At 33.0% G+C, this 25,564-nt stretch overlaps 1 protein-coding gene across 2 annotated transcripts; it reads right to left on the bottom strand.

Moving 5' to 3' along the window:
- Nucleotides 1-1,656: 1,656 nt before the first annotated feature.
- LOC143047545 (uncharacterized) lies at nt 1,657-25,171 on the bottom strand. Of its 2 annotated transcripts, XM_076220612.1 has the most exons (6): nt 25,039-25,171; nt 16,836-16,891; nt 6,116-6,821; nt 5,781-6,082; nt 4,773-4,882; nt 1,657-3,286 (listed from the first exon to the last, which is right to left on the bottom strand). In XM_076220612.1, the coding sequence occupies exons 3-6, from the start codon at nt 6,819-6,821 to the stop codon at nt 1,726-1,728; spliced, it is 2,679 nt and encodes an 892-aa protein (XP_076076727.1). In that variant the 5' UTR covers nt 16,836-16,891; nt 25,039-25,171; the 3' UTR covers nt 1,657-1,725. The 2 variants fall into 2 exon arrangements, with proteins under 2 accessions (XP_076076727.1, XP_076076726.1); XM_076220611.1 differs by having other exon boundaries at nt 5,781-6,821.
- Nucleotides 25,172-25,564: the final 393 nt, after the last annotated feature.

Here is a 25,564-nt window from a genome sequence, read left to right as displayed (position 1 = left end):
ACCTATAAGTATTCGACAGATTGCACTTGAACACTTGTCGATTTCGAACGACCAATAACAAATTGCCGATTGAAACAGGAAGTTGGCAAAACGTATTGAGAGAAAACCGTGTTTGCCATCTATGTAAAAATCGATGAATTGGTGACGAATATCACTATATATATATATGTCTTTTAAACGGAGTGAAAGATATCAGAGGGACATTCAAACTCATAGATAGAAAATAAACTGACAACACCATGGCTGAAATAAAACAAAAGACAAACAGACAAAAAAATCGTAAGGGTTCCGTGGAACCCAGTGTCTCGCCTACTTTAGCTGTTAATCGCAGGCTCAACAAAAATGAGGAAAAAAATTATGAAGATATTCCTCTCGATACTATCTTTTGATTGTAAGAAGCTTCTGTTCAAGTTTAGTAAAAATCTAGGATTGTTTATGAATCTAATAAATGTTTTAAAAACTTTAACTGCAGACTGTAGTAATGTTAACTAGAAGAAAAACTAAGTCCATTTATAAGTAAAATATGGAAAACAGGGAAAAAAAGTTAACAAAATTTCTTCTTGATACTAGCTTTTCATCATAAACAAGCTTCTGACCAAGTTTGGTACAAATCCAGGATAGTTTAAAAATTATTAAATTTCAAAAACTTAAACCACAAAGTGAATGTAATGTTTCCTGGCAGAAAATCTTATGATCATATTTAGCAAGCTTCTATGCGGTATGGGCCTTGCTCATTGTTGAAGGTCTTAAGGTGACCTATAGTTGTTAATGTCTGTGTCATTTTTGTCTCTTGTGGACAGTTGTCTCATTGGCAATCATACCACATCTTCTTTTTTTATATTCTGTTAAAGTTTGGTAGAAATTCAGGATAGTTTAAGAAAGTTATTAAAATTTCAAAAACTTTAACTTCAGAGTGAATATTTGTGGACGGCGCCGACGACGACGGAATGTAGGATAGCTATGTCTCGCTTTTTCAACAAAAGTCGAAGGCCCGACAAAAATAGTACACATGACACAACATAGAAAACTAAAGACTAAGCAACACGAACCTCACCAAAAACTGGGGGTCATATCAATTGATCCTTAAGGGTAAGTAGATCCTGTTCCACATGTGGCACCCGTCGTGTTGCTCGTGTTATTATTAACCCGGCAAATAGTCCAATTCGGTGGGTCACATTCGTGAAATGGGACAGGATTGTAGTTACGACATAAAGAACATATCCGATATCATCTGTGAAACAGTGTTCAGGTTTTATTGGTTGATATTGTTGATTGTTTACTGAATTTCACTGATCGAGATTGAGAGATAGAGATCTAATAATACAGCTAGTTTTACGTCGCCACATCATGCATTCAGCAACCGTGCCAGTGGTAGACTCTTTTTATTTATATAAATATTTGTATCGTCTAGTTCATACCTCATTGTTAATGTATCCCTCTTTTTTATGCATATAAAAGAGAAAGAAAAAACAAATGTAGCCCAAGATTTGTTGTGTTCAAGAATGGACTTCGGCAATAAAATTAAAATAAGATCTATTTGAAAGGATATAGCTTTAAAAGCACCATTTAACTAACAACAAAGTGTATTGAGCAGTACTGTAATTGAATTTGTCTAGTTTTACAAGTAAGTAACTTAAAGGACAAGAAGCGGCCGAATCGGGTTAATATGTACCTAATTTTATTGTTTCTTCTAATTTTTAAGTTGTACCCCAACACATAAATATATTAGTATTCATGATGATCACAGAAAAATTGAACATGAACAGATTCGTTCTTAAATTCTGGAATGGATTCTTTGCTTTTTATATTCCATGACATGTCAACAGCTGATCCGTAATTCTTCCCGAAACCATACGGTGCTCGATTTGTGACCCGGATGGAGCCCGCACATTCATGGAATCCGAATGTATCCCCTTCCTCATTTCGACAGAAAGCTTTACACTTTCTTCCACAAGAATCGTATGCTGAAATTAGAACCTCTGAATATTCTTTCTCTGGATTTCGCAATGCAATATAAGTCATTGATTCCATGAAAGCTTGTCGAAGGTCAACGATGACGTATTCGTCGTAGGTACCACGGTAGTTAAGACCATCCGAACGGATATGAATACGACCTACAGATTTGCCTTTTCCTATTGACTGTATACATCTTTTTGATTGCGGCATAACCTCATCTTCAAAGTAAGAACTGATCTCTGGATACGACTCTGGACTATATATATCAAAATCCCTCGCAGGAACACCATCATAAATCGGAAAGGCACGGAAATTTTTACTTTCAGGTGATCGTTTACTAACTATCTTGATTGGAATGAAGACCCATTTCCTGGTATCGGATTTTTCGTCAATTGCAAATGTGTTCTGGCTTGAATCTGAAGGAGCATAACATTCATTATCACTACTAAATGGACTTTTCAGTGGTGACGTCTGATTTACTTTCAATTGACGCTTGGCTTTCATTTTTGCAATCTTTTCCACAGCTCGTTTCTTTCTACCCCCGAAGGCATTTGGCATAAAACCAGGAAGCATTGGTCCATTAACCCCTCCAAAGCCGCCTGGTGCCATCGGAGGACCTGGGGGTCCATTCGGCGGTCCTCCACCAGATGTTATTGGAATACATGTTGGAGTGCCACTGGATATGTCACAGGTCAAATAGTTAGATCCACAATTTGCATTATTAAAAGAACATGAGGGATTAGGCTCGTAAGTGTAAACCTCTGACGTAAACATATCGCTTAAACCAAAAGAATTGACTAAGTTGCCGAATCCAGTTGAAGTCATTGGTCCATGCGATTCAGGGCCATAATTCTGTGGATAATCTTGAGTAGGGTTGATACCATTCCGTCTTTGATTACCTCTGAATATTTCCCACACATAATCAACGAATGCATGATGCATATAGAAAATAGGGTCAAAAGCTGATGTTTCCATTGGTTCCATTTGACCACCAATCCAGGTATGGACATCACCATGTATATTCTCAAGATTGAATTGGTTCGAAGCACCGGGTTCCAAAATTTCTGAAATTCTAGTTCTTGTCAAAATACTCCGAATTTCGTCTTTCGAGAATAGACTCCCACCAGGGTTGCCAGTATTTCTTATCAATGGACCCGATGGTGTCTGCCAGTAAGCAAAAGGACCACTTGTCACCAAACCATTTCCATTGCCAAGAAAAGAGGGTGAAAACATAATCGATCGAGTCTCGTCTACCATAGCTTCATCCATTGTCGAATCGAAATAAGGGAGTGTTACACCTGGCACTTTCTGTCGAAGGGCATTTTCAAATCTGAAAAATAAATGTATTTTGTACTTTACCATAATATTTGAACTCTTCAAACCGTTATTTAGAAGACGTATTATACAGATAACCAGTGTCCACGGATATTTTTTCACTTGTAGCTACAATGATTTTACTGCATAAATTCAATCTGATTTAAATACTTATCCCGTTTCCACGCTTTTCTTACCTTGTAAGCCAGAGCTCTTGAAGATAGGGTATTGTACGATTTTGACCTCCAAAATTTTGCAAATGACCAACACAATTTTGTTATTTTGCAAATGACCAACACAATTTTGTTATTTTGCAAATGACCTACACAATTTTTGTATTTCGCAATAGGAGTTTACTGATGACCAGCAGATCTTCTTCAAGGGGGTGGGGTTCGTGTTGATTAAGTCTTTGATTTTCTGTGTTTTGTGTACTAATGTTTGTCTGGTTCTCTTTTTTCTTTTTTAGCCATGACGCTGTCACTTTATTTTCGATTTATGAGTTTGGACTGGTGTGTTAAAAACATTAGTTGTAGCTAACTGGTAAATTTCGTGAAAACGGCTAAGAATATCGGATACAATAACAGTACAATTAATTTTAACTTTGGTGGACAGCTGTCTTATTGGCAGTCATACCACATCTCCCAGTCATTTTAATATTAGTACAAGGATTGAGCTTTAGATGCGATAGTGTTTATGTTTTAACCATTTTTTTTGTTTTATTATTTATTAATATGCAGGCAATATTAACATCTTCTGTGGATATCTGTTAAACAAGCTTTATTATTTTTAAATATATTTTGATTCACGATATAAAAACACTTGCAATTGCATGTATATATTTTAAAAAAAAACACACACATTAAAGATAATTTCAAAAAAATATGATTTATTAATCAAAACACAAATTTGGATTTGAAACTAGGTATTTATTAGTCAAAATAATTATGACGTCTTGAAATACTATTTTCTTTTCTTTTTTGCTTTGACTTAGGACTAAGACTATACTTGTCAACAAAAGAATCGACACAAGACAATGTATTTTCCATATATAAAGAAATTGAATACACTGTACCAAGGTAAATAATTGCCCAATTGGAATAATTTTTACAGAGTGTTATTTTCTTTTCAGAACCATTATTTTAAGGCTAAAATGCAATTATTTTTCAATTTTAGTTATTTCAAAAACTGTATTTTTTACCAAAAATAAAAAAAAACGATATTAAAACTTTTGCAGATATTTGAATACTTAATTCTCATCTTGGAAATTAAATGCCGATTTTCGTAATCATTTTTCGTCTGTGTTCAATAACTCGGTGTTTTCTAGCGTTCCAATTTGATCAGATTCTTTTTATCATATGCATTTGCTTGGTAATTATTGGATAATTTTTTTCATTATATTTTATGATATTTGGGTGTTCAAACTTGTGTATCGTTTCTTTTGTTATCAGACTAGTACATACACTGCTTAATTGGTATATGAACTTCTGAATTTTGGTACTTACATTGTAATGAAAATTCTATGCCATGCTAAAAAGGCACCGCCATGATGTATGTTGTCAACCATTCGGAAATGAATAAGACCTAAGGCATCGTATCTGTTAGGTGGAACACTCTGTAAAGATAACGATACATTAGATATCAAGCTCAATTGAAAGCAACTTCCGAAGCAAGGTTGTCGGCTATCCGGACTTTACCGAAGTCCTGCGTTTATGAGCACCAGTCCTTGCTCGGAAGTTGCATCGAAAGATACGCATATTATAAACATGAGAAAACTACCGAGACTATTAGTGCTGAAACAATGTCTTTATGTAAAAAATATTTTTTTTTATTAATCCATAAATGTTTTTATTTAGACAAAATAAATCTCAATAAAATTCTATCTCTGTAAAATCTGACAAATGTCATCTCTCTTAATCTTAACTGCCAAATTTATCAATATTAAGATGTCATTATGCATGTACAATAGTAATAGTGTAGTGCTGATTACAGAGGTAATTAGCAGTGACATCTACCTAGTGATTGCAAACAAAATTACTAGATATTGGTGTTAAATTGTTACACAAATGAGAGTTTTAAAAATGTATTTCTCATCAATAGTGCTTGATATTGGAAATTATCGCTGTTTTAGAATTTGTCATTTGATCTTATTGACTCCTTTCTAAGAACCGTAGAGTGGTATGAAAAATTATCGCTAGAAACACACGAAGAGTGCACGTGCCGTTGTCAATAAAACTAACAACGTCGTCATAGGTAAAATAGCGATAAACATATTATCATTGGTCATCTCAACTCGATAGTGTATAATTCCAAAAAATGCCGAAAACTATTAATACCAATATCAGCCATTAATTAATTGTATGTGAAAGGACATTCGATTAATTATACAGAAATATGTCACAGTCATATAACTATTCAATATGTATGATTTGGATTGAAATAAATTCTGGCTAACCAGAAAAATAGCATGCAATATGATTTTAATTATTTATTAAATTAAATGGATGTCATACCGTATCGGCTTTCATCATAAGAATCGCCCTGTGGTATCTAGCACGCTCTTGGTCTGTGAGACGTCTATACTCTTTTCGAACTCGTAGCTGTCTTCTAGGCGGCTGTCTTACTTGTTGGACTGGTGGTCTTACTACCTGTGGTTGTCGGAACTGGGTTCCAGCAGCGAATTGATTAGGAGCTTGGGCTGACTGAAAATTTTGAATTGCAGGATTTTGTCCCTGTTGTAGATTTTGAATTGCAGGATTTTGGACCGGTTGTAGATTTTGAACCGCTTGTAGATTTTGAATTGCTGGACTTTGGCCTGGCTGTAGATTTTGAATTGCTGGACTTTGGCCTGGCTGTAGATTTTGAACTGCAGGACCCTGGCCCGATTGTATATTTTGAACTGGAATCTGCGGTCGTTGGAAGGGAACCTGTGGTCCTTGAGCTGAAACTTGTACGTTTTGAAACTGGTTCTGTGTGTTTTGTGGTACCTGTGCTTGTATTTGAGGGTTTTGAACATTGTTTTGAACATTGTTTTGTACAGGTAATTGTGGATTCTGCTGAACAGAGGCTGGTTGTACTATCGTCTGCTGACCTTGCGCGTTACTCTGGGATTGCTGCGCAGTATTTTGTTGCTGAGCTTGGTTTGCTGTGTTACTAGTAAAACTAGGATATAATGGAGTACCAAATTGGCTTGGAAAGACAAACTGTAAATATGGCGGGATAGGAATATTAGTATCATTCGTAGCTTGACGTTTTGCTCGTTCGTGTATATTTATATCTACTTCCGACATGCGAAGAAGTTCATTAATCCAGTTAACAGTCTCTACTGATATATTTAAATGCTGACCTTCTATTTTAGCTGTTTGCTTATTTCGATTGCTACTTATACAGAAATTATTAAGTGATTCATAAGTTGTGTGTGTTGGATCATTTTTTGCCAATCTTTCTTTTAGACATGCTGAAAATTCATCGGGTGGCTTGATTTCTTCTACCAGAGCACAACAAAGACTGAATAATGATAAAATGTATCCAATGACCAGAATTCCTTTTATCATCTGAAAAATAATATAAAATAGATTGAAATATGGTATAAGTTTCATGGGTATCGTCACGTCACTGAAAAGAACCTTGAAATATAATTAAATATAGAGTTATTTTGGACTTGAAGTATAATTTATACTAAGAGTATCGACAGAAATGTATGTAATGGCAAGCATTTACCAAAACCAATTGTACATCAAACGTTTTTAACATACACGTTAAAGCACTCGACGTTTTGCGCGGTGAATATACTTCTTCCGGAGATAATAAGCTTATATAATTTAATTTTGGGTGTAACGCGTCTTCTGATTGGCTGACGTTCTTTTGTTATCAGCCCATAGACATAATTTGGTCATGTGACCGTGACGTCATCAATGTTTTTTCATGGTTTTCTACGGTTGTCATAAGAAACCTCAAATTAAAAAAAAAATATGCATACGTTTTTTATAACTAAATGGAAAGTTTTCATTATACAACTTATGTACACATACTTTTTTCTGAGGAAAATTCTTTAATTTGTCCACATTTAGAAGAAGTTTACTTATTTTAATTTCAGCAAGCAATTCGGCGACATATTCTCCGTATGCATAGTGACCTGAGTGTAACCCACCTCGTAAAAATCCGGTGATTATACGATATATATGCGTAAAAAATGATAAAATCGTGCACAGAGGACTAAGTTTATGATATATACATGCATAGGTTCAAGAATTGGATAAACATTATTTTTCACCACTCACTCGTTTCATATGACTTTAAATTATAAGAAATTATAAGAAATGACTGTAATATATTTTCTGTCTATTCGAAATAACATAAAAAATGTGGTGCACACTGTTAAATAACCCGCTATGCGCGCGTTATCATTGATATTGTTTGCCTTAAATTACCGGAGAAAAAAAGGCTTTTCCCCCAGAGAAGAATCCCAATTTGAAAAGAAAATGGCTTAAAATTATTTCCAAAAAGACGACTTTTTTCCCAAACAGTGCAGTCTCAGTAGTAATTGTAATTGATAAAAACTGAAAAACACTCATTTATACATTTTTCATGTCTAAAATGACTATATGTGCAGATTTGAGGGTCTATTTATGTTATCATCACTGACAATAAGGGGTCTTATTTCAAAGCAGGGTTTGACTCTTAAAAGTGGGCCTTCAAATTGAAGTTTCAGTCAAATTCATGGTATATTCTAAATTTCCCAATTTGATAAAAATGACGCATATTTTCCCAATAAAAAAGGGTAGAGGTAGTTTTGAAAAAAGCCAACAATATCACTGGTTATTCAGTGTGCACCAAATTTTTTATGTTATTTCTTCATAGACAGAAAAAATATTACAGTCATTCCTTAATTATTTAAAATCCCATTCATACAGAAAAACCTACTAAAATTCTATCTATATGAAATAACATTATATATTGACATCTTCCACTGTTGTAAAAAAAAAACCGTTTTGCAAAAACCATTAGTTTTGACGCCATTATATTTAGCAAAACAAACAAAAAAAAAAACAAGTTTGTTTTGCGTTTTTTGTCTATTATCTTAAAATTATAAAAGATATATATAAAATTTCGGAAACAAAAAACATCACCAAGACGAGAACTGCAAATAGGTCAGCATTTTTGTAGACGAATTTGTCAGTTGTCTTCTTATTGGAGTTATTGCCCTTTTTTGTATCGAAAAAAAAAAATCATAGAGAAAAATTCTAATTGAATCAAAATGATAAGCAAATATAAGTTGAACAATTCCTTTTGGTCATGAAACATATTGAAGTCTACAATGTTGAAAATGACGTCACGTTATTTTCATTTTTGTACGTACAATGAGATTACCCATAGTCCTCTAGTTTCTGAAAAGGCGAATTGATAAAGATGAACATAGATCTAGGTTAGCGACACTGGCTCTTTTAGCCTCTAATTAGTGAAAGCAACGGTGCTGTCAGCCATTATTCGTTATCGCCAGAGAGATAATTGCTATATTATTATCGGATATTTTATTGTTTTTCTATTCTTCAAAACTTTACATACTGGAATAATTTTTGGAAAGTATGTATTTCAGTTACATGTTTCTAGATCAGAAGTCTTTTTGTGTAAAGCTACATGTACAGTGATATTGTTTGCCTTAAATTAATTGAGAATATAGGCTTTTTCCCCTGGAGAAGAATCCCAATTTGAAGAAAAAAAAATGGCTTAAAATTATTCCCAAAAAGACATCTTTTTTCCCAAACAGTGGTTTCAGTAGTAATTGTGCATGAATTCAAACTGAAAAAACACTCATTTGTACTTTTTTCATGCTGAAAATTACTATACATGTATGTGCAGATTTGAGGGTCTATTTATGTATCATCACTGACAAAAAAGGGTCTTATTTATAAAGCAGGGTTTGACTCTTGAAATGGGGTCTGTAAATTGAAGTTTCAGTCAAATTCATGGTTTATTCTAAAATTCCCAAATTTGATGAAAATTGCGCATATTTTCCCAATTAAAAAGGGTACAGGTAGTTTTGAAAAAAGCGAACAATATCACTGAGTTAAAGACTCGAATGTCAAGTTGAGTTGTGTGGACAATGGCTCACACTTACTAGATTTTTATCAGATCAGCGATGAAATAATGAAGCATCTCTTCATTCAATGAATTTATACATTTTGAATTGACATGGAGACATGTTCTGTTAGTGGATTTAAATACGATATATTGTGGTATAAATATCAGTAAATACCTTCCGTTTTAATGTAATAATAGTCTAATCATATATATATACCAAAAGTACTTCTTAACATACAACTCCGTAATACGGTAATTTTTGTTGCAACTCAGCTTTTAACGTGACAAGGTCTTACATCTCCAAAATACGTTTGATAGGATTTTTGATACCTATGGCAACTTATCTGACACCTTATGTGAGACTTCCTGTTTTGGTGTAGACGTCTTGAATAACTTAATATCATTTACAAATTAATGTTACAATTACGCTTTTAAATCATTTACAACTTTCCATAGGCTATCTAGCTAGAAATGAATAAAATGATATTTTCAGTCTTCATACATTTCGGAGTTTAGTAAGACGCCCATAATCACTGAACAAATACACATTTTTGTTTAGGAGCCAATTGAAGCTCGCCTCCGGGTGCGGGATTTTCTCGCTGTGTTGTGGACCCATTGGTTGCCGTTGCCAGTTTTTAGCGGTTTTTTTTGCGTGTAATCCTGGAAAACCCATAGGAAGTTAGTCAGCTAATTATTGGAAGTAAAAAATACCCTCAAGAATATGTGATTTATATCACGAACAATCTTTCAAATGATTCTGTATTTACAAAATTATATAATAAATCCCATTTGAAATAAAATCGGATCTTGGGAATTGTTGCAATTATTTTCAATGTAATGGAGCTACCATTTGATTTTTATGGCGAAAGGGGTCAAGGATGGATTTATTCTTAGTTGTAATCTATATCCTGCCTTTTTATTGTTCACTCTATTCCGTCCTGCCTTTCTTCACTCAAAATTCCAGTCCTGCCTTTTTTTCAAATTTCATCTTACCCCTCCCCCTAAAATTCAATTGGTACCTCCCTAACAAAAACTACGTACATGTTTACGAATCGTCAGGGAAGGGGTATTTAATTGAACAACTAGAAAGACTAAACACAGTTGCCTACTTCTTCGTCTGATCAGGCCTCTGGTGAAGAGTTGTCTCATTTGCAACCCTACAACATCTTATTTTTTTAAACGCATGAAAGAAAACGCTCTACCACAAAATACCTACGGCAATAGTTTAGTTTACCTTTACCTTTCACCTATAGTTCAACAGGTGTTTTGCTGGATACCATTATACATTATGTTTCCAATCGAGAAAAGGAAGATTTTTATATCCTTTTTTGTACGTGTTTTCTCAGTATCTCATTAGCCAAATTTTGACGAAGTAAGTTTAGGGTCAAAAGTCATGGCCATAGGATAAATTAACAGCCTGCTGAAATTTGGGGAAAATTTGGTTTCAGGATTGTTGTTTTCTTTAAACATATGTCTACATTTGACCAAACTAGTTGCTTTGTTTCGCCCAACAGAAAGAGTAAGTCCCTATGATTTTGGGGGAAATAGGTTAAAGGTCAAGGTCGCAGCAGCGATTGATAAACTGAAATTTGGGCATACATTTTGTTCCTGAATTTTATCTTTAAACTGTGTTCAAATTATTTTGCTCAACCTGATTTAATGAGAAAGATTTTGCAAAATACCATAGAATGTTGGGTTAATAGATGAAGGTCACATTATCTATTGAAATACTAGAATTTTGACAACATTTTTGTTTCAGGCTGTTATCTTATTAACTATACGTCTAAATTGTTTTACTTAATGCTCCAGGAGATTAGAACTATTTCGAATAACTGAGAACGAGGTCACTACATCAAAGGTCGAAATTACAGGAGGCATTTAAAGACTAAAGTGAGTCAAAAGATTTGAATCTGGATAATATATCTTAAAGCCTATGTCCAACTCTCGCCAAAATCAGCTAACCAAACCTAGTATGAAGATAAACGTACGTGGGCCAGTAAGTCAAATGAAAACGAAACATTTTAGGAGATGATTCCCCCCCCCCCCCCCAGGACAATATCTTTAGTGGGTCATAGCTTTGGGGTGAAAAACGCAATTATCCATAGATCACTGTAGTTAACGTCAAAGTTCAAGATTACAACAACAAGAACTAGACTGAATTTTCACCTAGTAAAATTGTTAGAAACTATGGTGTTTTGTGATTTATTGTAATAATTCCTAATTTTTATTTTTTATTTTATTTTTGTTGTGTTTCTTTTTCTTTCAATATTTCTCTTTAAAGTACATATAGCCATTTCTATTTCTTCCCAAATGCATGTTTCAAAACCTGCATACTGAATGCAGAAATTATCTTAAAAGAGTTGTCATCAGTAGTCGACTTCCTTGATATTAGATATGTCATTTTTATCTCAGGCGACTGTATGTCTCGATAAACTGTTGCAGTAGGTGCAAATTAATAAATTTCACACCGTTGATAAGAAGACATAAACTACATTTGGGACTAAAAATAGATGCATCTTATGCATCGTCTTCTATGAACTTTCATAACAAGTTACATGTAAATTTGAAAATACAATAAAACCAATCAGAGTTCTTCTGTAGGTAACGTTCGAGGCAATTGTTTTGCATATGTTTGTAAAAATCGCATAATATGATATCGAGAAATTATTGATTTTGTAATTCAATAAGAGCATAATTTTGATCATTTTCCCAGGAAAGCCATACGGAGACCTGTAATAGCTACCTCCAATTTCATTTAGACTCTTGTAGGGAGTTGTTTCATTGCCATTCATGCCATATCTTCTCATATTTTTATTTAATAAAAGCAGTGTTTATATGGAGTTGAAAATAGGCAAAGCGACAAACATAACAAAATTTGAATTTAAAACTTACTTAAAAACAGAAGATTAACTGTTATTTTTGTATGCCAAAGAAAGATAAACATTTCATAGTCTGATATAATGAGCCGACCGTGCGATGGCTTCTTAGGCAGTCAATGTCGTTAATAACCCCAGTCATCATTTCATGGTCCGGTAGTACTGAAAATGCAAAGATTTACCCCAAAATGGGATAAAGTATCATAGTACAGCTGACATATGGACCAAATGCAACGGAAACCCAATGTCACTATAGTTATCAAAGAGGTCTAAGGGCAATTGTGCTTTAATTTTGGAGCAGGATGTGCAACTCATTTCATATTCATTGCTATCATTTTAGTTTTTAATGTAGAAGCATAATTTTCCCGTGTCAACATCTGCGCATGTCTGCGATTTTTATTGTATAAGTCTATGTCTGCTATTTTTTAATGTTCAAGTCTGGTATAAGAGTATAAACAAAAATTGATTTTTTTCATACTCTCAAAATGTATAGTTACGTTCAAAAATATTATAAAAATGTGAGATAACCGAGATTGTTTTTAAGATACAGATGGTGTAAAAATGAAACATTTTGTATGGATTACACTGAGAAAAGCATCATGCTGTGAATAGAAGGAAAATTGAATGATAGATATTGGAAATAAATTAAGAAAAGATAGCTCTTATAATATTTTTTTCAGAATATTAAATAACAACTATTTCCTGCTATAAAATATAATAGAAAAATGTCCTGTAGATTCCTTTTATAAACTGTACTTTTTCTTAGTTACCTCCCCTTTATACAAAAATTTAAGAAAAATCAAAATTAAGATAAATTATTGGTTAATTATATTTATTAAAAATAACATACATACAACTTAAAAGCACATAAATTTGTACATTTAAATGAAAATTCCTCTAATCAAATTGCACGTAAATATAAAAATAGACCTATCGTGATCTGCCATTTTACAATCCAAGATGACAGAAGACACCAATGCAACCTAATATGGTTATTCTGATCTTTTACTATAAAACAACATGTTAAAAAGTGATTTTCTTTGTAATACTGTCTTATCGGTACTCGTCTAAGCTTTGATATTTGTTTTTAAAATTCAAAATTCCATTTGAATGGTATTCTTCATTTAAGCCTAAAACATAATTGAAATTAATGCGCATGACTTACCTTTATCATCTCTTTAGAATAAAAATGAAAATCCTAAACTTTAACCAAATTCATTTACATAAATATTGTTGTGGATTTATTAAAATTTAAGTGGTTAACTGTGATTATATCATTATTACTTAAAACTGTGTTAATATTAAAATTGATAATATTTTGACTGATTGATAGTCTTCCGTGATATTTATACTTTTTTTCTACTTTTATATTGTTTACACTAATTTTCAAAACGCACTTGAACACCAAATTATTTTAACAAATTAATGTGGGCTTATTAATCGTAATTTATAGGTACGGAAAGGAGTATAGGGCGATTCCAGGATATAAGGTTAAGGGGCGCAAATGTCATTTAAAGTATAAGACAAAGCGGAGCGAGGCGAAAAAAAAAATTTGAGGCAAAATTATCGAAATATTGCAAATTTTATGGGGGTGAACGCTCGCCACTCCCCTGCCTGAATCCGCTTCCGATATTGTCTTGGTACAATAAAATTGAGAATGGGTTTGAGGAATGTGTCAAAGATACAAAAATCCGACCAAAGCAGAAAACATCTAAAGGCCATGTACAAATAGGTCTTGTACAGTAAAGTTGAAATAGGTCAACACAGCGAGAAAATCCTGAACCAAAAGGCCCTAATCAAAATGTGTACTAGTTCAATGAAAATGGACGTCGCACTATAAACTCCTAAACATATAAATATATTAAATAAAACTAACATACAAGACTAACAAAGGCCAGAGGTTCCTGACTTGGGACAGGCGAAAAATGCGGCGGGGTTAAACATATTTTGTGAGATATCAACCCTCCCCTGTACCTCTAGCCAATGTATTAATAAGGTATGGACAAGCACACATTTTGATGGAAGAAAGTGTAACAGAACTTCAGAAACTGAAAAAAAAAAACAAATTCAAATAAGATGTATACAGATATAAAAATGTATGTTCATTCTCATTTAGTAAATAAAGGAAATACTAGTATGTCATTTATGAACATATCAACCAGGAATGTTAGTTGATATAGGATGAAAACCACAGCACATCTTCTACGAGGAACACAAGTGTCTATAATTCCAGGATCATTGGTTTTTTTTAACTGAAGCCAATAATGAACCTATACCCATACCGACTTTACAGTATGATTTTCAGTTTCAAATTGTTGTAGGCCGTACGGTTGTCGATACTTTTATTTCAACCTTTTCATTCGGGGCTATGTAGATCTTTAATTATAATTTTTTTATATACATGTATATAGTTAAAGACTAATATTTTCATTTTTTAAATTTTGGTTATTTTTGTTAGGTTGTTGTCGCCTAATTGAGAGGATATCAATATTTATATATTTATATATGTTTTCTTTAGATTTATTTTTCTCGGGCGAATGTATTTTTGAAAAACAAGTAAAACAAAACAAAAACAAATATATTGTTAGAAAAAAAAATATGTCTATATCATCATTACTCATTTCTAAAGCGTAAAAACATATGTTTTTACACACTTTTAATTTTTAACGGTAAAGGGTGTGTATAAGAAATGTTGAAAATAGTAATTAAAAAGTTCTTGAACTTTACAGGTTAAAAAAATCATTGGTTGTTGTCATTTAATCATGTACATATATTTTTATGATGGATCCATATTTGTTTTGTCAAAGTTTATTTTCGTTGTATGACTTTGCAACATCACAAACAGCAGAACTCAGCGTGTGTGGTGAATAATAATAATAAAAAGAGCATTTAAATGTTCAGGAATTCTTTCATATTAAAATAATTGTCTTTCAGTAGCTGCTTAACAGTTTCAGCTATCTAATGTATGCCTTTCTAATAATTTTATTGTTGAATATTTTAGTTCGAGTTATAAAATATTTCACTTCTAATAAACCGTTTCTTTTCGATATACCTGTTTGTCTCTTGCCTATGGTTGGTTTGAACTTCTTTGATTTACGACTTCCGTTTGTCAGATGTTTATGTACAAATCTTTCCCTATATCTTACTAACATGTAAGAGGTGTAGAATATTAGTCACTGTGACAAAAAGAGATTGGATAGCTTTCACCGTTTTTAATTATTTTTTTTCTGTTTTTAAACTACTACTCCACCTAAGAATCACACTTATGTGGACAGGCTGCGCATTTCATCTTTAAGATCAGTTCATAATCCAATGTTGTATTGAAAACTTTCCATAACACACTTTTGCACAAGGTCTTGCGAGATATGAATTAAAATAAACGAAATGTATTATAGTGAAAATTCCGAAAAAGGAAATAACTCCAGCATCTGTTGTACATTCTATTAATCATGATCTATTAATTTCTTTCATTCGAATAATTAACTTATACATGTATGTTTCATTATTACGTTATTTTGATTGGCTAACAGTAAGCTCGCGTCATTTAGAAATCAACTTTCATTTCCAATTCATGATGACACGAGCTTCCACAATAAAGAGCACAGATAAATAAAAGAAAAACTTGTCTTCAAGATCATATCAACAACAAAAAAGAAATTATAAGTATTGAACAGAGGCGGATTTAGGGGGGGGGGGGGCAGGGGCCCGCCCCCCCCCCCCCCTTTTTGGGAAAAATTTGGTTGTTTATATTGGGAATCACTGAAGCGTGACTGGAGCGGCCCCCTTTTAGGTCAGTCAGTGGGCCCCACTTATGAAAATTTCTGGATCCGCCACTGTTGAATGTTTCTTATCGTAATTTTATAGGGTCGTAAAAACGTTGAACGTGCGCGTGCGTAACTTTTTCGAAAATGTATTTCGGTCAACGCTTTTACACCCCCAATAAATTTACAAAATGAAGCATCAATTCTTAAGGTTCATCATAACCTTTTGGCTAAAATGGCCGTATTTATACCCCAAATTTTACTCTGAGTACAGACTAACCTATACACCTGCAACAGTTTTAAGGGATGGCAGGAACTAGATATATAAATTTTAAATGCATTTTATGTTTCAGAAAATTATAAACTTTTCTAGATTTTGCTATCCATTTTTTTTCGTTCCTGCAGAAGGTGCAAAAATTAACTAAGTAGTGAAAACGATTGAGAAGCTCCCCTCATATAATCAATGTTGTGAGTAGTATTGATTTAAATGGACAATAGATGGACAATAGACACCTGTAAACAATAGGTGATTTAACAGGTTTAAACTGTGTAACTGAGTGGACCGTATCAAACGAAACTCGGGTGTTTGTTTATTTTGCTATCTTCTGCAGACTGGAAAAAAATGAACATCAAAATCCAGGTAAGTTTATAATTTTCTGAAACGTAGACTTCATATAACTTTTATATATCTAGTTCCTGCCATGCCTTAAAATTTTCCTGGATGTACCAGTTTGTCTGTACTCATAGTAATTTTGGAGGTGTAAACACGGCCATATTTTTCAATTCCTTATGATGAACCTTAAATGAATTATTGCCGGACACAAAATCAGAAAGCTGCAGTTTCTCTTACCTTTTAGTGTACTTTAGTGTTCTTCTTTTCCGAATTCCACAATATAAAACATAATCCTTCAAGATATAAAAAAAAATATAAATTATAATTCATAAAAATCTAACGAAATATTTGCAACGTCATGAACATACCCTGAAACAAGACAAGCCTCGTTCTGAGTATTAGCATAATATCAAATAAGGGCAAATTCCTGCCATTTCCTAAAAATAATCTCCTAATACACAAAATGTTGTAATATTAGGAAATGGTTATTAATTTGACCTCTTTACCTTCTGGTCAAAATAGTCAAAGTGATGCTAATATGGCAAATACTATAAAATAGGTGCGAATATGTTTATAAATAAACAAAATAAAGGAACGACCATTTAACTTAAAAAAAACAGAGGGATGGTTATGTATTTTTCCCTAAAAAATATATTCTGATCCCCAATTTGATAAATATTGTGATCAAGCAGATGAAAAAAATACCTGAATCCAGATATTCACCATACATTATATACGAGGCGCGAACAGGCCTCCGGTGCTTTTGTACTCGAAATTCAATTGCGTACGGACAAAATGAATAGGTTAAAAATATCAGAAAAATACATAGTTCAGATTATTTCCGCATTTTTCAATTTGTAGAGAAAACGTATACTTTTTAGACTGATTTCATTTTGAAATATCAAAGTTCTTAGGAACTTATCACTGTTTATTAAGAAATTAGTTAAAATATTGTAATTTTAAAATAGTGATTATATATTAACATTGTTTTGTAGTACCAATAGTTATGACTGTATTTTGCCTCTTTTTACACATGTAAATATGTGTCTGAGTGTTTCCAAATAAAGTATATATCTTACCTAATTCAAAAAAGGGCGAACTAATTTGCATACAAAATTGAATTTTGTGACAAAAATTACTTGTTTTGACAAAAAATACTTTATGTTACAAAAATTACTTTTGACACAAATTTAACTTTTGTTAAATTTTCACTTCTGTTTAACAAAACATAAAATTGTCTACACAAAAATAAACACAAAATTGAAGTTTGTTTCACAAAATTGAATTTTGTCTTTTTGTCTCACAAAATTGAATTTTATCTTACAAAATTGAATTTTATCTTACAAAATTGAATTTTATCTTACAAAATTGAATTTTATCTTACAAAATCGAATTTTATCTTACAAAATTAAATTTATCTCACTAAATTTACGTTTGTGTTTTAATTTCCATATCTGGTAACAAAAGTCAATTTTGTATGCAAATAAGTTTATATTTCCAAAAATGAATTTTGTCTGCAAAAGAGAATTTTGTCTACAAAAGAAAATTTTTGTTTTCATAAAACTAGTCTGTATCCCATAGTTTTGTAAAACAGAATTGAATTTTGTGTATACAGATTTTGATTACAAAAAGTGCAAGTTCCATTCATCGCCATGTATTATATAAATATATAGTGTAAAAGAAAAACCAATGACACCGTCAAAAATCTAAAAACAAATATTGGGGCTTTCTGACTCGAACAAACCCTCCCTTTTGTAGTGTTATGGTAGCTCCCTAGTTTGTATAGTCATATTGTACAAGTCCTTGATGAAGCACAGTATTATATGAGTTGTAAGATACATGTTAATGAGACAGCATTTTTTCCAAGAAATTAAAAAAACCCAAAATGACTTCTTAAAGTAAAAAAAAAAACAATAAAAAACAAATGACTACGGAAGGTAAAAAATTATGACTGTTTTAGGTAAAAACACCAGATGACTTCTACAGGTCAAATTATCTAATTTAGTTTTATTTGGACTCTGTTTGATAGCTGTCTCAGATGACTTCTACAGGTCAAATTATGCTTAAACTTATCTAATTTAGTTTTATTTGGACTCTGTTTGATAGTTGTCTCCTTGAAAATCATACCACATTTCCTTATTTTACATGGGCTTTATTTTTCAAATGTTTAATGAATGTGTTGCCCAACACAAAAAGTGTCTTCCATACGTTAGTTAGTTTGAACTACGAAAAGGAAGTGTAGTTATCATCGATAAACTGGGAATCATCGATAACCATCGATAATCAGATAGTTCAGTCGGAAACGTGTTTTATTATTTTTTTTCTCAACAAAAATGTGTGCTTTGTGCTTACATTACAGGTAAAACATTACTATATCCTTAAAATCTCTGATGTATTTTGACATTGATTTTTTTAATAAAAATGTGTCTTTCTCTTTTCATAAACAATTTTCAATGAAGCTATTTTTTCTCGCATCTTCCATTTTTTTTAAGAAAGGAAACAAACAAATTAAGATTGACTATAACTAACAACATTTGTCCAATCTTGATTTGCGTTACTATTATCGACATATGTTTAAGATTTTATTTTACAGCGGATTTCGTTGAGTGTGAAGCCAAAGGTAATATCTTTGGTTAGCTTGCTTATTAGCTGAACCGTAAAGTCATTGTTAGGTCAGGTAAACTACTCTCCTAGTCCAACAGACTGATAGATTGGTTATCTGCTGGACTAGTCTTCTCTTAAAGGAGGATAGTTTACCGACCTAACAATGACTTCACGGTTCAGCTTACAAGCAAGCTAACCAAAGATATTACCTTTGGCTTCACACTCAATGAAATCGGCTGTAACTGACAATAGCAGGCTGGTCATGTGAAATGAGATTGATTTGATTTTTGGTGTTTTAACGCCACTTTTTAGCTCCGCTTTTGGGCTATTTCGTGGCGGCCAGTTTTTATTGGTGGTGGAAGCCGAAGTGCCCGGGGGAAACCACAGACCTTCGATAGGAAAACTGACAATCCTAGTCAATTAAGATTGGAGTCGAGTTCATCCGTCTGAATGACTTATGGTTTTATCTATATCCCTTTTTTATATTATAATATAACAATTGCTCTTTAAGTGTTCCCGGACGAATACATGGGACAGAAATTATTGAAAAAAAAAAATGCAATTGACACAAAATTCCTAAATAGACAATTGTTTTAATTGAACGTTTGACATGATCGGGAATAAACGTACTAAACATATCCACATAGAAGTTTTATAATGTACCAGTAAAAAGTTCGTCATTTTACAATAAACCAGAAAAACAGGCAAGATGGTACAGCGATTCATATTTCCATACAAAACCAGTGATAAAGTATGACAGAAAAATAGACGTTTTTAAGATTTCATTCCAAATACATAACTTTGAAACATCTTCTGCATGAATGTGGTAATCCATTCTGGAAGATTTGCGATAGTGACACTATTCCTGATTTATTGAAAAAGATAAAACAATTATTTACTATTTCTATTTAAATTGGATTTAGTCAGCCCTTTAGATATAAAAAAAAGTTACATATATAATAAATGTAAGAATTAACACAATCAGGTATTTTCAAATCATAAAAAACGACAAGATATTTTTGATCTTTTACTTGATTTAATTAATTAATCTCTGAAGATTAAAATGCCACAGTTTATATTTCAGATATTCCGATTCAACGAGTTTTAAATCACATGTTCGGAGATTTATAAATTACATATCAATTACGTTACTTCGCCTTTTGACTCTTTTTTATTTGGTTTTATGGAGAGAGATAAAATTGAGAATGGAAATAGGGAATGTGTCAAAGAGACAACAACCCAGGGGCGGATTCAGCCATTTTAAAAACGGGGTTTCCAACCCAGGACGAAGAAGGGGGTTCCAGCTATATGTCCCCATTCAAATGCATTGATCGTCCAAAAAAGGGGGGTCCAACCCCCGCAACCCCCCCTTGGATCCGACACTGCAACCCGCTTCGACCAAAGAGCAACAAAAAAAAAAAAACACCACAAAAAACCCAGAAACAGCCAAATGCAACCATTTGCAACCAGGCATAAGCAGGCTTCTTGATAAAAATGTGCACATGAACTACTTCAGTGAAAATGGACGTCATACTAAACTCCGAAACCTATATATTAACTCAAATTAAAAAAAAAAACATGACTAACAAAGGCCAGAAACTCCTGACTTGGCACAGGCGCAAAAAAATGGGACGGGTTTAAGCATGTTTTATGAGATCTCAACTCTCCTCCTACACATCTATCCAATGTAGATTAAAACTATTTTTTCATCAGAGTTTTACATTTCAACCTTACAATAAGGAACAGTTTTTTATAAGAGGCTTTACTATCCTCGACCTTCAATTGAATCTGATTTTTGGGGCATCTCTTTGTCTAAGTGTCACGGCATCACCAGATAAGACATCTAAAGTTGAAATGTGACTTTTATTCTTTGACCTATTCTAATTGACTAACAACAAGCTAGCGTCATTCTCAAATCAACCTTCATTTCCAAATAAAATGTAACATGCATGATGACACGAGCTTCCCCAATAAAGAGCACAGATTTTCATATGGGTCACGGTCCCTGGAGGGGTCATGTCTTCATGTCATCATAACGTCTTTTAAACATTTAAACCTCAACTCAAAATCAATATATTCTTTTGACATGACATGCCATTGCCAGTACATCATTAGAGGTATTCCCCTTTGACGTCAGTGGCGGGTCCAGGGGTTCCGGGGGTTGGAACCCTCCCTTTTTTCGTGCACCAGGTCTAACCCCTATCTCCCACTCTCTCTCATAAATCGTAAATTATAAAGTAATCCAAAAGCTGTTTCAATCCAATATCCCTAAACCATATATTTCTATTTACTAAACAAATAATAGATCTTTGTATGCCTTGTTCAGTCTCGTGACTTTGTTGATAGTTTTTCTTTTTTCAATTGTAATAAATTAATGTCTAGACAGAATTATTTGTGCATGTGGTGAAGTACGTCACGTGTTTTGGGACTCCAATCAGTTATCTGTCAGGAAAACAAACCTAAGGCAAAGTTTCTACGTCTTCCAAGTCACACAACATCTGACATTAATATTCTATGGACGGGAAGAATATTTATGACATAGGATCACTATTGATATCATATTGATAGTGTACTGGTTCAAAGTGTAATTTGACATTGGAAACTGATATTGTTATTTCTTTTAATTTCAAAAATATATCTACATTCAATATGGTCAAGCTTTTTTTATCATTTGAAAAGATTTCCATCGCAAGACTTTCCCCTATTTTTAAAATATTTTCTTGTCATGGTTAGTCCTGAAAGAAAAGTTGATGATAAATTCAAACCATGCATTCAATTGAGAATGGAAATGGGGAATGTGTCAAAGAGACGGATACCCGACTAAAGAGCTAAAAACAGCAGAAGGCCACCAATGGAATTGCAATACATCGAGAAAATCCCGCAACCTGAGGCGGCCTTCAGTTTGCCTCTAAACAAAAATGTGTACTAGTTCATTGTAAATGGATATCCATTTTACTGCATAAGAAGCAATGTCTATGATTATTTTTTACGAAGGAAAGCTTGAGACAATAGTTTATATAGCTTTAACTTTTACAAAGATTGTAGTGCACATGACTCTTATTTTTTGAATTAAAGAGAGTTTGAATTTACAGAAGGGATATCATGTGTCAAACTCACAAGTCGAACACAGTCAAACTGACAACAACTTAAAAAAAACGGTCTTTGCAAAATACAGCATTACAAGGAAGGCTTCATGTTAATGAATATAATGAGATGCCCCAAAATTACACAACAAACCCTTTATAAGCGAGCAACAATATACCTTCAAAGGAGGCAGAGGGGTGGGGTATGTTTCTAAAATTTGTTTTGATTTGTTTTGTCATATGCTTGACCGCAATACGTTTTTCCATCAAATTGGGGATTATAAGTAATTTTCAGAGAAATAAAAAAACTACCTCCCCCCCCCCACCCCAGCTCCGTTTGAAAATTATTGATCGTTCCGTAAGGATGACTGACTGGATCAAGCACAGGTCGTCTGGTGTCTGTGTGGAAACAAATACGCTGGACACTTAACTTTGAATTTCATGTATTTAGAGAAAGGAAGTCATTATTCTATTCCATGTAATGTGTGGTCCAAGGATATTGGTAGAGCGTTTTTATTCATTTTGTGAAGTCCCTCACGAATCTGTCAAATAAACCCATAAACTAAAAATAAGCGAACAGCTGAAGTGTTGTGTTGCTTGACGTCCAATCGAAAATATTTTATGTTCAAAATGAGTTTGGACAGATAAAACGAGATAACAATATGAAGGAAGTCAGCCATAAGTCGAAGAAAACTGGTAACACAATAGCAAACACAACTACAAAGATAAACAACAGTACACAATACATTACACAGAGGCATGAGAGCAAAAAGAACCCTACCAAACACGTAGGTGAACTAGGTGTTTCACAAACGGGCAAGTATTTCCTGATCGTTCGTGGTGATCATAGAAAGTAAAAGTTCAGTGACAAGTCTTATTCTGTGATGTCAGAACTTAGGATAGAGGATCTGATTGTAACTACGACACATTTGCCATTTCCGTGGTCAGATATGACACAGCTATTCGTGTTAAACCAAATAAAAATAGTAAAGAGTATATTGATCTGTGTGTTTTGTGGTTTGTGTTCGACCTTTCATCAATTATGGTGAGTCAAGTTAAACATTTTATATACATTTAATTACATCTTTTAAAAAGAGAGGTTACGCTAGCTATAAAACCAGGTTTAATCCACCATTGTCTACATTAGAAAATGCTTGTGCCAAGTCAGAAATATGACAGTTGTTGTCCATTCGTTTGATGTGTTTTTGGCTTTTGATTTTGCCATTTGATTAGGGATTTTCCGTTTTGAGTTTTCCTCGGCTTTTTTGTGTGATTTAATTCTTTAAACACTAGTAGCTGAAATAAGTTTTATAAGCCAAATATGCTTAAATACATACTGTATTATATATAAAGACAGTTAAAAGACTTTCTTGTATCTTAATTTACATTTGATTCAGCTTAAAAGTGACAAATTGGGCACTTGTTTTTCTTTTTTGAATTGTTTCAAATTTTGACATGCTGGTGCCTTTAATAACTTACTCTATGGAATGAGTTTGTTCATTGTTAACGTCTGTATAGTGCCCTACATGGTTGCATGTGTAAATCCTCGGTATCTGTTTTCTGGTGGATAGTTGTCTCATTTTGCAGTCATACCATATCTACTTATTTAAATATCAGAACTTGAAGCTCAGTATACTCTGTGTTTGGTATAAAGGAAATGAGTTTTATATAAATTGGATTTTTTTTCTTTTCATTTATATCGGAGTCTGTGTAAAAGAGACAACAGTCCAAAGAGAAAAAAATTGTTTGTTAAAATACATTCATTGTTGTCATGGTTGTGGAGGGTCTCATTATCATCTGGTTTAGTGTTCATCCTTCTTTCCGAGTTATGTTGGTATTCATATGTTGCTGAATTGATAGAAATCCTTCTCTAAACCTTATAGAAAAATGCATATAGCCAAGTTCCTTAAGATTCACGTTCATATATCATAAGTAAGGGACAACTGACTGACTTAGAAGGGGGGGTACCTTTGTCATGCTTCGGTGATTCCCTATATAATCAATAAAATTTTCCCAGAAAAGGAGGGGGGCTGCCCCCTAATTCTGCCTCTGTATGTATCTACCGGTATGATGTATTTTCACTCAATAACCCACATGTTATCGATTGTTTGCATTCTAAAACAAGCTTGTGCTCCTAATGTATAATCTGCTCCTAGAGGACTACTTAGAAGGACGACTGAATATTTGATACTACGCAAGAATTACTGTCACTATTGTTGTGTCTCAACTCCAGGAACTCACTAGTGAGATGAGTTATTGGTCTTAGGTCTAATAGTATGAACAGTCGAGGGTGTCCTGTTCTCAGTCGTGACAATCTGAATGAGTCTGGAGTCGTATGACGGGTGATACATGCAAAACAGGAGACAACTACACGTTTGTCGTATCCGACCTTGTTGTGTTTGAAGCTCATGCAATTCCCTCAGTATTTTAGATAAGCTACTGTTGCCTTTTAGCTTGAATTGTTTTTACATTATCATGTAAAGGTTACAATAAATGATATGAGTTTTCACATACTTTGCTATACATGAACAGATCACTATCTGATTATTAGATATAAATTGTAATACATCCACTTCTTTTATTTTTAGATATTGGGAATAAGGTCTTTCAAAAAAAGATACACAGTATAACAAAATGACACCCTTCAAACGTAATGTTCTATAATATTTCTTACAGTAAGAACATATTTCCATGTAGTTTAAAGTTTGAAATCCATACGGAACCAAATTTGATAAAAATTAAAATTAACTCACCGTTGGAAAATAGTTTTTAAATCCTTTGTGGATTGTTTTGGAATTCGTAAATCCAAGAATTATGCTACTCGGCCGGATATAATTCTCAAGCGGCGAGCCAGCACCTCTTGGTGAAATCAATCGATCGGAACATGTTCTTTGATTCACCAAGAAGCCTACGGGTGGAAATTAACAACTTATTACAAGATATTGACAACTTAAACAAATTACTAACTTCCTAAATGTATACATTGAATTTTTGTGAGAAATAATATAATCCATGCACAAAATCATGTACACGTATTTGCATATTCCTTAAAGATACTAGCACATTGGTTGCATGTTTAACATCTTCATTAGTAGAATGCTGTATAAGGAAAAATTGGGTACAGTCAAACCTCAAATCGTAGCTTAGTAAATGACTGACTCTATTTTAATGAATGGTTTCAATGATAAGACTATTAACAGATAGATAATTATATATATTTAGTTCATCATTTTTAAATTATCAAGAGAACATTAATTGCATATGAATAATATATTTAAA

This window comes from Mytilus galloprovincialis, chromosome 10 (assembly GCF_965363235.1).
Source record: "Mytilus galloprovincialis chromosome 10, xbMytGall1.hap1.1, whole genome shotgun sequence".
In the NCBI taxonomy this organism is placed as follows: Eukaryota; Metazoa; Mollusca; class Bivalvia; order Mytilida; family Mytilidae; genus Mytilus; species Mytilus galloprovincialis.
The sequence above is the reverse complement of the archived record's forward strand: the minus strand, read 5'-3'. Positions and strand labels throughout refer to the sequence as shown.